Genomic DNA, 14,814 nt, shown 5'->3' with positions numbered 1-14,814 from the left:
GGTAGGTATAAAACTGATAGATTTATTACCGTCATACATGTGCTTTAAATGTAGCCACAGGAGCCGATACTAAGGTGCTATAGATAAATACAAAAACAAATGCACAAACACACAAATAAAAAAATAAATAAATTGAGATGTCTGTCCAAACATCAGATTCGCATACTAATCTCTATACATCGTTACTCGTTTCTGGTAAGACATATGACATTCATAGCTCCAATTGGGCTCGGGTAGTTACAGCGCAACTTTTGCACAATTCCAGCGCCGCCAAATCGTCCGCACGTGATCTCGTTGCTTTATTAGCGTTATCTATTAACTAGGTATGTTCATATACGGAAGTAGCAGAAAATGTTAGGCTTATAAGCCTTTCATCTCCTTTCGACGTGGGACAGGCAATATATCTTTGGTTACCGATTGATGAAAATAGACCTACTCTATATTAGTTGCCAATTGTTATCTGTAAAAATGTCCAAAAGAACTGGATTATTACCATGTGGAATAAATATTTAAAAAATATTTTAAAAATACATATGCGGTATGAAAAATAGATAGTAGCCGATTCTCAGACCTACTGCATATGCATATAAAATTTGGTGAAAACCAGTAAAGCCGTTTCTCCTCCGAAACCTACGGTAACTAACATTGTGACACGAGAATTTTATATATAAGATAGTTTTCCTTTATCGTTAAAGCTTGTGACAATTAATTTCTAACACGAACACTTAATAAAAATCAGAAGTGTCTGAGCTATGTTCTGTCGTTTCAGTGATAGAAGAAAAAAGAAGAAGAAGTTAGAAGCATTCAGATTTTAGGTAACTGGGTATAGTCCGCGCCAAACTGCTAGTCCGCTTTGAAGTTGTTGCGAGAGGTGTAGTCATACGATTTGCTATGGCGACGCGATTCATTTCTATATTTAGAGCGGACTAGCAAATTTACGCACAGATGTCCATGTCGTGCGTTCATCACACGTACGTCAGATGGACTGCATGCATGATATAATGCATATAAAAGGTCCACACCACTGCTTTTTTTTACGAGGGGGAAACCTTCATAAGGTCCCTGTGTCGTTGGGGCGATACGGGGTTATGTGGGATTCTTACCGCACTAAAACCCCGCCGGTGGCCATCCTCGGCGCTGCGTTGAAGACTCCGGGATCTCCAGGGAACGCAACCGGAGTCCTCTAAGCGCGATTGCCCCATCGGGCTCCTCCCAGGTGAGCATAAGCTCGCCACATCCTCTGGTGTGTACAAGGGCATGCGGCCACACATACCGCCACACCACCACTACACACACCACTGCTACTGAATCAATGAATTACAATTACACAAATTTATGTGTAGACCCACATAATACCCATTTCATTAGGGCAATAAATCACATCAGCGCTAATATGGCTATTTAACTGTAATAACGTTAGGGTCACTGAAGTACACACGACCTTATGTATGGTTAATTGTGTACATTCACGCCATTACGTCTCGTGCAAACTGATTCAATTACATAGCTTATGACGCTAATTTTACAAATTACTACACTTACAATAGCAGTGGTAGATGCTGCTGTGTTCTGACTTCCAGGGTGTGGTACGGGACATACATTTTCAAGTGGTGGACAGCGTATACTTTTCCTACTTCAATTTCATATTTGTTAAGATTAAAGTAGGAACGAGCTTGCAGTCCATCTGATGTGGTCCTTTTTTATTTTTCTTTTCGTGGGGAAACCCTTCATGGGTTCCTCTCGACTGCGGGGGCAGTGGAGAGGATATGCCGGACTCTTACCGGCTAAAACCCCACGGTGTTCCTCTGAACGCCCTTTTTTGGGACCACGGGTACGCTACACCTGATGTGGTCCCTGCCGTCCATGGACAATTGACCACCTCCATATCGAGCGGGTTCTATTTGAAGCAGATCACTTTGGACCAAGTTAAATTCATGTATTTTTTTTTTGTTTGTTGACGAGGGGGAAACCTTCAAAAGGTACCCTATGCCGTGGGAGCGGCACGGGGTTATGTGGGATTCTTACCGCACTAAAACGCCCCCGGTGGCCGTCCTCGGCGCTGCGTAGAGGACTCCGGGATCTCCAACGGAACGCAACCGGAGTCCACTTGGCGCGTTGCCCCGTCGGGCTCCGCCCAGGTGAGCTTGAAACTCACCACACCATCTGGTGTTCACGACGGTATGCGACCACACATACCGCCGTCCATCCCGGGGTTGCTGGCCAGGCGGTTCGAGCTCCCACTCTTGCCGTCCGCAACCCCAGAAGCCCCCTTTTAGTCGCCTCTTACGACAGGCAGGGGATACCGTAGCCCTATTCTGGTCCCGGAACTACAGGGACAAAATTCATATATTTTGCTAGTTCTATAACATGAAAAATGTCGAATATAAATTAAAAAACAAACCTTCTACCCAATACTAGGTTACGGTATAAGCTTATACGCAGTACGTCTTATTAGCATTGACGCATACCTTATTTAGGCACGTTAGGTCACATTACTCCAGTCTGGCGAACTAACGAGATAATCGGAGGCAAATTGCCGTATCCGAAAGATGAGGCTGTAAACAATTTTGACTAATCATCCGAGAAAAGGTGGATTGTAAATGGGTAATGATGATTGGTTGCTTCGGTTATAACAGACCAAAGTTAGATTATTTAGCACCTTTATTTTCGTTTAGTAATGTTTATAACCCTTTGTTAGTTTGACTTCTTGAAGGTGGTAGAACCTTTTGTGGTTCGACTTCGGCGGCAACACCGTCGCACCTATTTCTGCCTCATAACAACAGTTAAGCATTCCTGTGTTAAGCACCCTTACCATGAGTTTTCAAAACATCCCACAATTTTACGTTACGTTTACTCAATCCATTATTCTGTTCCGTTTTCTTCAGTAGTCTGAATAAACGTAACAATAAGTAAGTGCTGAAGTCTTTTTGTCTGCCTCCGAATTGTATAATTACACCTGCTCGCAACAACTTCAGAGCGGACTAGCAGTTTGCCGCGGACTATACTGCGCTGTCACTTCTCTGCGCTAAAACATTTTGCTCAAGCCTATTCACATACTTCTGATTCGACACAATAAGAGGTTCTCATAAAGGTTACATAAGTGTGTGTCCCGGGAGGGTTACTCTTTGTTTACCCTGTGAGCGGCAGTTAAGTAGCATCGGGGCGCGTTACGGTAAATCTACTTAGGGGAAGCTGACAGTGAAATAAGTATAATGATTTTAGATCTTTATTTAGAACAAAAGTGGAGTTCTTTTCGCCGCCCCTTCTCTTTTAATTGCATTTCCATTTCTGGGAAGTAGCGGTAGGTTATTCAAGTTTAGATTTCTACACTCACAAGTCCACACTGGGGACCGGGGTTCCCTGTATCGTGGATGCCATGACACACAAAGAGGAATACACAAACAATAAGACCCAGAAAATATATCTAAATTCATTATTCAGATATTTGCCTGGCCGGGGATCGAACCTGGAAACCTTTGGGCGTCAGACCGTTATAGCACGGTACAAATATATAGATCCTTATACTGTGGTTATAGTGACCGCCCGCCAAGCTGGTCCTAGTTTTGTCAAGAATTCTGTCAATAATGTGCTTTGAATTTATTTTTTTTGATTTAGTTTAGGCTATTTCTATTATTTATTTACGTAATCAACATTATACTCTTTCATTGAGGGCATCTTTAAATCAGATGAGCTAACTAAAGAAGATACGCACGTAACTATTGTATGGGGAGTCCAAAGTACAGGAGTAGAGCTCGAAAGGTTTTAAACGGGTGAAACGTTTCAAATTTAATGTAAAATGAAAAATCTTTTTCCATAAATTTTCCTATTGGTGAACTTAATTGCACAATTCTGGTCATCAATTTAATAATTTACAATCCAATTTTTTTCTATAGCATATTTCTGCTTTATTCATGACATACAAAATAAGTACTTCACTTTTCATGGCTAATTACATTTCTCAGTACGCGTTAGTCCTTATCCGTGCGTTATCCCAAAGGGCGCGTCATATCGGTTTGTAAGCAACAAGTTATTGCAAGGACGTTGCGGGGAAACATTACGGTATCCACCGGGATCCGTGAGGTATTGTACGGGTGGGATGTGGCCTTGTAACGTGTACTCTAATATGTCTTATCACTTTACTGTTAGAATAACCTCATCAAAACATAAAATAACATAGAAGATGGTTGAACCCTTTGTGGTTTGACTCCGGAGACATCACCGCCACATCTATTCCGGCTTAATAACATCAGTGTTAAGCGCCGTTCTAATAGGCATATAATTTTTATAAATTCTACTTGCCGGGGATTTCTACCTTAGGGTCTAAGCTTCGGTCTAAGGTTGGGGAAATTAAGACGTAAGTCTTTAAGATAGACTTATAAGACAATGTATGATATAATAACAATTCACGTCTATTTGTCAGCAACAAGGCGATCAAGCACAGTTTAGCCACTCTAAAACCACTAATCCGCTTTTCATCGATAAACACTAGTCAAGGAAGTGGGTTTGATCTAGTGTTGCAACACTGCAAACAATGGAACGTGACTCCGAGGAGACGTAGGGAATTACACATAACACATTAAACGTGACTCTTAGCTGGAAACTGCGTTTCTGAAGTCATCTGAGGCTTAAGTGCCACTTATGTGCTTGCACGTGTTAGTTTTTATTGTTTCGTTTGTGGCGCTTAGTGTGTGACTTTATTAATGTGTCTGAAATACAAAGTATATGTTTTCGTTGTTAAATTGTGCGGTAAAAGTAAGAAAAATAGAGATTTTAATACATATTAAAAATATGGACCTAACTACAATAGATACTCGTATTTAGTCGATTTGAATTTTTCATATTTTTCATTGATACGTAATTTGCGACAAAAAAGTTTGCTAAATAATAATAATATTAATAATGTAATTGTTTATTTAAAGTAACAAAGACTTATTTATTTAATTACAATTAATTTTTAAATAGACACTTTCAACTATTTATTACGCACGTTTGATACATTTTTTATAATACATGTATAATAGCAATACATTGCACATTCATCAACAACAAGGCAATCAAACACAGTTTAGCGACTCTAAAACCACTAATCCGCTTTGCATCGATAAACACTAGTGAAGGAAGTGGGTTTGCTCTAGTGTCGCAACACTGCAAACAATGGAACGTGACTCCGAGGAGACGTAGGGAATTACACATAACACATTAAACGTGACTCTTAGCTGGAAACTGCGTTTTTGAAGTCATCTGAGGCTTAAGCGACACTTATGTGCTTGCACGTGTTAGTTTTTACTGTTTCGTTTGTGGCGTTGTGTGTGTGACTTTATTAATGTGTGTCAAATACAATGTATATGTTTTGGTTGTTAAATTGTGCGGTGAAAGTAATAAAAAGAGAAATTTTAATACATATTAAAAAATGGTTGTAAGTAGAATAGTTACTCGTATTTAGTCGATTTGAATTTTTCATATTTTTCATTGATACGTAATTTGCGACAAAAAAGTTTGCTAAATAGACACTTTCAACTATTTATTACGCACGTTTGATACATTTTTTATAATACATGTATAATAGCAATACATTGCACATTCATCAACAACAAGGCAATCAAACACAGTTTAGCGACTCTAAAACCACTAATCCGCTTTTCATCGATAAACACTAGTCAAGAAAGTGGGTTTGCTCTAGTGTCGCAACACTGCAAACAATGGAACGTGACTCCGAGGAGACGTAGGGCATTACACATAACACATTAAACGTGACTCTTAGCTGGAAACTGCGTTTCTGAGGTCATCTGACGCTTAAGTGCCACTTATGTGCTTGCTTGCACGTGTTAGTTTTGTATGAGGTTTCGTTTGTTTAGCGATGTGTGTGAGATTTTATTAATGTGTGTGAAATACAATGCATATGTTTTTTCATTAAATTGATTTTGTGTATTTTTTACAATGTTATATAATATAACAATTAATTGCACATTCAGGATCTTCATTTGTCACAAGAAATGCACTTAAACTCAGTTTAGCCCTCTAAAACCACTAATCCACTTTTCATCGATAAACACTAGTCAAGGAAGTGGGTTTGCTCTACTGTCGCAACACTGCAAACAATGGAACGTGACTCCGAGGAGACGTAGGGAATTACACATAACACATTAAACGTGACTCTTAGCTGGAAACTGCGTTTCTGAAGTCATCTGAGGCTTAAGTGCCACTTATGTGCTTGCTGGCACATATAGTTTTGACTGAGGTTTGTATGCTTGGTGTTTGCCTCGTATGTAATTTGAAATTGAAAAAAAATCGACAGTATGTACCTACTAGTTTTCTTTTTATTTTCTCCATTATTGTGTTTTCCACTAATACGTGTAACAAACTATTCGACATTCTGGGAAAAGTTGGAAAATAGACGTTTGTGATATATGCATAACATACGAGTACTATGTAATTTATACAATGAATGCTTTAGTAAATACATAAGTACATACTATCTCGATGGTTTGTAACGTTTACTAAAATAACTTTTTCATTACGTGATATTGACAACATTGTAACTATAAGGAAGAAATATGTACAATACATATATCAATGATATGACTTAAATATCTGGATTAGCTACTGACCTTAGTTTAGCTTGCTTTTAAAAAAGAAAAATCAATTTCGTCTCGTAGTTGTTAATCCAAAAGAATCAAAAATAAAACCACTCCAAAACCTTTAATTACATTTTTTAACTGTTCCCATTTTTTCAAAATATGTAATTGTAATTGTAACCCTTGACCATATGTGAGCAGAAAACAACGTAAAGTTGTAACAATCGGAAAGTTGTAATGTTTTTTGTTCGTTCTAACGGCGGACCTTCGGATGTGTTAATGCGCAATATCTGTTAGGACCTTTCGAAAATTGGATTCTGGGAACTTTAGTTTTGATTGTGTTCTGCCCTAATTTGACAGACAGGGGTCAGTTGCGGAGTCATTATTGAATTTTGCGATAACTTATTAATCCTAAACTAACTTGGAACACACTTTGACTGTTAATATATTACAGGTGTGAATGTTATTAGTCGGGTTTCTGTAAATACAGGGTGAGGCAAAATTAATCACCCTATTTTGTTTTGGAATAACTTTTGTATTGAATAAAAAAAAGTGATTTTGAGTATTAGAAATCTTTACCAGGACCTGTAACTTTTTTTTGCCAGTTATAAAATATGATATCTGTCAAGTGTCTTCCACCAGACTTGACACAAATTTGCGCCCGTTTTATCATATTTTCCACGACTTTGCTTAAGATTTCCGCCGGTAACACTTCGCATTCCAGTTGAATATTCTCCTTCAGAGCTGCGATTGACCCGTGACTTCAAGTAGTCCCGAAGAAAGAAGTCTTGGATGGTTAAATTGGGCGATCTTGCTTGATACTCAAAATCACTTTTTTATTTAGTACAAACGTTATTCAAAAACAAAATAGGGTGATTAATTTTGCATCACCCTGTACAAAGGGTGGTTATCTATTTAATACTGAACACATATCCCAACTAGGTGACCCTTAAAATCGATAATACACACAAAATAAAACATCAAATCTGTTTGTAAAAGCATGTAAAACAATAAGAATTGGAATCATCATCATCATTGGAATCAAAGATGGTAGAGTCATTTGGCTTCGATCGGGGTTGTACCACCGCCACAACCAATGTGTAAAGCAGCTCTACATTTCGATGGACATATGAGACAACTATCGACCTCGATATGGCAACATTTGTGATCGACTTCGGGTAGAACCCGTTCTATTTGGAGAGAGGATTGTTCGTGTTATTGTTTATAAATAAATAAATTCGGTGTCCGAGACGCGTTATACGTAAATTAATCCTTATGCCGCAAGACATTTTGTTATTTATCTATTTATCGTTACATCTATCATTACAGGTATTCTTAACCTAAAGCGATAGAGTAGCCCAATTATAGCGTTACATATAAGATATTAAATATACTGACACTTTTGCGAATTCACTCCAGTGACAACAAAAGACGTCACTTCTATTGTGGACCTCATTCGAATAGCTCTGGTGAGGGGAGCCTGTAGCCTGGTCCTAGCTGCCGGAGGATTCTAACGAGCAGCAAGGTGCACTGGTAACTACTGCCAATAGTACGTGGGAGTCGCTAACGACCGGCGGCGACATTCGGCAGCCATAGTCGTCGGTCGCTAACAATCGTCGCGGTCGTCGGCGACCGTCGCCGGCGCTACCTGCCGCTCTATATTATTAAATTAAAATGAATTCATTCTCTTTTGAATCATCAAATTTTATTCGTTATTTTACAACTTTAGATTTTTATTCTCTTTTTAGAAATTTCACTGCAAATTTGTCTATTTCTCTTTGGACGAGATTTTTCACAGCAATTTTGGCTATACCTCTTTCAGATTATACCATGGAGCTAGTCTTCCCATTATGCCGCTCGTATATTAGCTCCCTTACATGCGTTTTTCATTATCAGTGTGACCCGTGTTATTTTGGAATTTAATCGTACAAGGAATTTGGGCTTACCGGCTTACGGTGAACCTTTACCTATATTTACACAACACTTGTTTTGCATTGTAAATTGCATTTTCCTGTGAAGCGTGAACTTAGTAGGCCAAATAGTTTTCTGGTCTAGTTTATCAGTGTGACTGTAAGTATTTAGGATTGAGATTGGTATCTTTTTTTTTATAATATAGGAGTAGCAGACGAGCATGTTCATCTGATGGTAAGTGGATACTGCCGCCCATGGACATCTTTAATCAATATCAGATAGGATGAGATATTTTTCCCTGAGGTGGGCCACTGATGCGCCGCTGCCCCTGAGGACTAAACTGGAACGCCTCGGAAAAGTCTGTCTCCCTTACCACACCCTTCAAACCGGAACACAGCAGCGCCTAACACTGCTGTTATTAGGTAGAAATGGGTGTGGCGGTGGTGCCGCCGAACCACAAAGGTTCTACCATCTTCAAACTTCCAGTATTTTGTCACTATACACTATAGACGTTATATAAACATATGGAACTGATATTAATAGCCGAGTAACCTTACTACTAAAAAGTAAAGACTGCTTAATCGCTAAAGCTACCAGTTGCTCAAGCAATAGATTATGAACAAAAAAGATGATACAAAAACCTTTCACTTAAATCATTATCGCTTTATTCCATAGTCCAAATGTTCCGAATGCCGCCTCAGGACAAGTTATGAAGCAATATGATTGTTGATGAAAACTAGTTTATGTTATTGCACAAGTTCTGTTAATCTTGGCATCAAATTTTATGCCGTAATTGTGTTGGTGCCGATGAAATATTAATTTTGAGGCAAACTTCGGTGTTAGCAGGGTTGACGATATTTTTGCCGATCATCAAACATTTGTTGTGTGTGTTTGACGGTGGTAGAACCACCTGTGGTTTGAATGTGGATGCATCTATTTCTGCCTAGTAAAAGCAGTGTTAAACGCTGCTCAGTTTCGATTTGGAAGGTGTGGGATGGATCCATACTTATCGGAGGCATTCTAACTTATTTTTAGGAGTAGCAACGAACTGTTAGCAATCTCAGGTAGGAATCTAATCTTATCTGGATTACAGATTTCCTTGGGCGTTACTACTACCAAGTCCAGAGTGACTACCCACTGTGGACTTACCATAAAGTGGACTGTGTGTTCATTTGCTACATCTAATATATAAAATTCTCGTGTCACAGTTTTCGTTGCCCTACTCCTCCGTAACGGCTTGACCGATTTTGATGAAATTTTTTGTGCTTATCCGGTATCTATGAGAATCGGCCAACATTACACCACCATTTTCACCCCCCTAAGTGATAAGGGTTGTTCACCCTTAATTTTTTTATTTATATGGCAACACAACATTTGCCGGGTCAGCTAGTCAATAATATAAAAAATGTATCCCATTGAATAGCACAAGTCAGTGTGAGAAGGGTTTAGTCAGCGGTTGGCAAATGCAAAAATGGCGGCAATGGCGGTTAGAGCAAATGTTAATATGAGTGATATGCAAATAATTTGTAAAAATCAGAGGTGCTTGTACAGTCAGGAAGAATATATTTTAGGAAAAAAGTTATTTTTTAATTTTGTAACAAATTAATGTCTGATAGAAATTGATTAAAGTTATCACAAAAATACTTGTAAAAGTAGCAATAAATAAATATTGGGAAACTGCAATATTGTATAAGGGTTGGTAACCCTACCAGAGTAAACTGTAACAATTTATTGTTTTGTATTTAGGTGAAGCTGGTATTTGTGAAGCCTCCGACTTGTTGGCTTAGCGTATAATCGACGCTGGATAGACTTAATAATTAACCTTTATTGGGACTGTAGTTAACGGTTCATAGAACTTATTGGTAATTATATGGATATTCCTCTTGTTATATTTCAACTTGTTTAGTTTTTATAACGCATTCCATAGCCTGATGGTATAAAGAAAGTATATGGTTAAAAGGAATTTGCGACAATGTGGCATTATATGTGATATTATGGTGATCATTGTGTCATTAATGTATGTTGGTTTCTCTATTACCGACTAAACGGATAAGACAGGCAAATGTCGCGCGGAAAAATGGCGGTTAAAGACGCTATTTGTTATTTTTATTTGATGTGTTATATTTCAAATATTTCAATTTGCTGTGTGCAGCACACTCTTACATATGTGTGAATACGTGAGCATGCAAAATAAAATATACATCCACACGAGTACCACTAATGTGTATCGCTCCAAAACGGAATGTCATTAGGATAAGTTGACTTTGTCTCTGTAGTTCCGGGACAAGAATAGGGCTACGTTTCCCCTGCCTGTTGTAAGAGGCGACTAAAGGGGCTTCTAGGGTCGCGGGTGGCTAGAGTGGGAGCTCGAACCGCCCGGCCGACGGCCCCGGGAAGGACAGCGGTATGTGTGGTCGCATACCGTCGTACGCACCAGACGATGTGTCGAGCGTCAAGCTCACTTGGGCGCAGCCCGACGGGGCAACGCACTAAGAGGACTCCGGTTGCGTTCCTATGGAGATCCCGAGTCCTCTATGCAGCGCCAAGGACGGCCACCGGTTTTAGTGTGGTAAGGGTCCCACATGACCCTGTGTTGCTCCCACGGCATCGGGTACCTTTTGAAGGTTTCCCCCTCGTCAAAAAAAGGATAAGTTGACTTTACGGTGATAATTTCTATGTGACAAGAAAATTGAAGCGTAATTACAGAAATGTCTCGTTTAAAAGTTGTGAAATGAAACACTTTCTATACTTACTCATTGGTATAACAATAACAACTTTCTCTCATTAGTTCAATCCTCGACAGCGGACAGTAACTAAGTGGCTTAACTAAAAGTAACGTAAACATTTAGCACTCTCGCCAGCTTTCCACTAAACCCAATATACGTGGAGGCACATCTGCAAACCAATGGTTTAGTTTAGCAACTACAGGGCTTCAGACACGAATTTAGAAAGAAAAGAAAAAAAAAAGATTGTCTGGCATTATTGTCCCACTGGTGGGCACAGGTCTCTTCTCAGAATTCGAAGGATTTTATAGTATTCTGCGCTGGCTAACTGCGAATTGGTAGATATCATCTATTGTATAATATAACCACCACCGCCACACCTATTTCTACCTAATGACAACAGTGTTAAGTGCTGCTGCTGTGTTCTGGTTTGAAGGGTGTGGTAAGGGAGACATACTTTTCTGAGGCGTTCCAGCTTAGTCCTCAGGAGTAACGGCGCATCTGTGGCCGACCTCAGGTGGGAATATCTAATCCTATTTGGGGTTGATTACAGATGTCCATGGGCGGCAGTAGCCACTTACCATCAGGTGAACTGTATGCTCGCCTGCTACTCCTATATTATAAAAGAAAAACATAAAAGAAGAAAAGAAAAGTATAACGAACACATGTCAGAGAGTTTGTTCAAAAACTTCTTAAGATGTGTCTAAGAGTGTCTACCAATTAGCTAACTGGAATAGGTACTATAAATTCATGTTATTAGGAGAAGAGTTACGTGCTCATCAATGGGACAATATTATGTTGATGGTATTAATACTACTACATATAACTTGATGTTAGCCGTTGGAGCACACGTGTATACGGAATTTCAAACATAAACTCGGTATTGCAACTACTAAACAGTTAAACCCCATACAGTCACAAAGTAAAGCTTTAGGCTGTTAGGTAGACCTTGTTTGTATACTTAAATATACATTTATATGCCGTATGTATATGTTATACATTAATGTAGGTATGTGTTATCATCATCAACCCGTATCCGCGTTATACGGATGTTCCATTACCTTCGTTTGTAGGTATTGTGCAAAGTACAGGGACGTTCCGGGACTAGAATAGAGCTGCGATATCCCCTGTCCGTCGTAAGAGGCGACTAAAAGGGGGCTTCCGGGGTTGCGGGCGGCAAGAGTAGGAGCTCGAACCGTCCAGTAAGCGAACCCGGAAAGGACGGCGGTATGTGTGGTCGCATACCGTCGTGAACACCAGATGGTGTGGGAGGAGCGAAACTGTTCTCCCACGGCAGAGCCCGATCGGAGCATCGCGCTTGGAGGATTCCGGTTGCGTTCCGTCGGAGATCTCGGAGTTCTCCAACAAGCGTTTAGGACGGATTTTTACCGGGGGAGTCCCCGGTAAAAATCCCACATAACCCCGCGTCGTTCTTAGGTCGTCGGGTACCTTTTGAAGGTTTCCCCCTCGTTAAGAAACAAAAAGGTATTGTGCAAAACCCCTAATACTCGTAGTATGGAAGTGTTTTTACCATATTTGGATTATAAGCGGTATAAATTGTTGCTGTGTTTAGGTTTGAAGTGTATATAAGGGAGAGACGCATTCGCGAGTAATTTCAACATAGGTAGTCCGCATGGGTAGTAAGCCATCTACGACCAGTCGACCACTGGTAAGACTTCAACCATTTATGAGGGTAATTGTTGTCCACACCTGCCATACATTAGTAAAGATTACTCACTCCTAACAAGAAAATGTAACCAGTTTTGACAATTGAAATAGTTGCGAAAAAAAGTTTTGCCACGTCTCCGTGCTAAAATGTCCTTAAAATATTATAATAATTATTTATTTTTTTATGGAAAGTACGCAGTATTAGCTGTTTATTTGTAAATTTTCTCAAAAAATGTTTTATTTGTCAAGAATTAAAAAAATTGGAAAATCCAAAAGTGCACGACTCATAATGCTCATTTAATTATGAAATATAAAAAAAAAAACTTAAGTCGTTCAAAATTGCCGAAAAAACAGCTGTAGTAGGAAGAAGGTACTGCACAAGCGCCCCTGGTGGAATAAATGTACATAATATCTATAGATATACAGTCTTGTAGTTTTCGTTTTTTATTAATTGCAATTAAACGACACTGAATTAATTAATCATTCGCATTCAGTGACCTACAAACGTCGATTAGAATTAAAAAAAAAAAAATAACTCAAATGATGGATTTTTTCACAAGTTACAGTGTTTTCAGGTTTCACACATGACGGACAGGAAAATTTTTAGACCTATTTTGGTGTTTTTTTCCAATTCTATTGCAGTAAATCAATTTTTAAAAAGTATGGAATTAATCTCCATTAAATTATCTCGACAATAGTGTGCAAAATATCTTGATTCCGTGAACTATTAAGGCTATAATAATAAAAATAGCCGCCAAAATGAAGCGAAAAAAATTTTTCGATCGTAAAGCACTCTCTGATGCTTCGCATCATGAGTCGTGCAAAAAAAACAACTTACAAATAAGCCGTTCATTCAATTTCAAGGTGGCGAAGTATCTTTATTAATATATGATGGCTGCATTCAATTTCAAAAATGTTTACAAGTTACTAGTTACAAGTTAGTAAGTAACATAAGTTTGTTAGTTAGTAAATTTTGTTAAGTTAAAGACTCTCTCTCTTTAAACAGAAAATATCGGCATACATTTTAGATTTTATTAACACACAATTGAACAAGAATTGTAGTTAGAATTAAATAAGAATTATAAATGTTATTTATTCTTAAGTATGTAAGCTTGGGCTTTAAAATGCCCCCCTAGATTTACCTACAACCATTTAATTTACTTCGTTTATATGGATGCACTTCGAATGAAACAACGTGTTTATTTTACCCGCTTGAGGGCGCTAGCAGCATTAAACAGCCATTGGAGCTGTCCCGCTGCGCTGAGTGCTCTAATGTTCCAGCTCAATGTGTTTACCTATTCGCTAGTCTAGGATGGCTAATTTGCCTGGATTTAGTTTGTCTGTTACGCTGGTTGCACTTTATTTAACGTGTATTTACTTAAAGCATTGTAATGTATTTCGAAGGTAGTAGAACACTTTGTGGTTCTTCTCCCTGAGGTATGAACGGCAAACCTATTTCTACCTAATAACAGCAGTGTTAAGTACTGCCGAGTTTCGGTTTGAAGGATGTGGTCAGGCAGAATAACTTATTCCAGGCGTCTCAACTTCATCCTCAGGGGTAGCATTGCATCTGGAGCCGACCTCGGATAGGAATCTAATCTTATCTGGGTTTGATTACAGATAACCTTGAGCGGTAATACATACATACGCAGTACACACAGCCATTTAATTTACTTTGTCTATATAGACTCGATGTGCTACATACTGTTGGAATGAAACGACGTGTTTATTTTATCTGCTTGAGGGCGCTAGCAGCATAAAACAGCCATTGGAGCTGCCCCGCTGCGCTGAGTGCTCTAATGTTCCAGCTCAATGTGTTTACCTATTCGCTAGTCTAGGATGGCTAATTTGCCTGGATTTAGTTTGTCTGTTAAGCTGGTTTGACTTTATTTAACGTGTATTGTCTGTAACTGTTATCACGCCTTAGTGGGTATGGC

At 38.9% G+C, this 14,814-nt stretch overlaps 1 protein-coding gene across 4 annotated transcripts in view; it reads left to right on the top strand.

Moving 5' to 3' along the window:
* Positions 1-9,772, top strand: part of LOC140750951 (uncharacterized) — a 48,757-nt gene extending 38,985 nt beyond the window's left edge. For all 4 annotated transcript variants that reach the window (XM_073084717.1, XM_073084716.1, XM_073084715.1 and 1 more), the window contains one exon: positions 9,580-9,772. In XM_073084717.1, the coding sequence (XP_072940818.1) occupies positions 9,580-9,671 (92 nt within the window). In that variant the 3' untranslated portion in view covers positions 9,672-9,772. The remainder of the gene's footprint in view (positions 1-9,579) is intronic.
* Positions 9,773-14,814: the final 5,042 nt, after the last annotated feature.

Source organism: Epargyreus clarus, unplaced genomic scaffold (genome assembly GCF_041222505.1).
Source record: "Epargyreus clarus isolate Ecla_fem2 unplaced genomic scaffold, WU_Ecla_fem_2.2 ptg000021l, whole genome shotgun sequence".
Lineage (NCBI taxonomy): Eukaryota > Metazoa > Arthropoda > Insecta > Lepidoptera > Hesperiidae > Epargyreus > Epargyreus clarus.
Note: the sequence above shows the minus strand (reverse complement) of the source record. Positions and strands in the feature narration are given on the sequence as shown.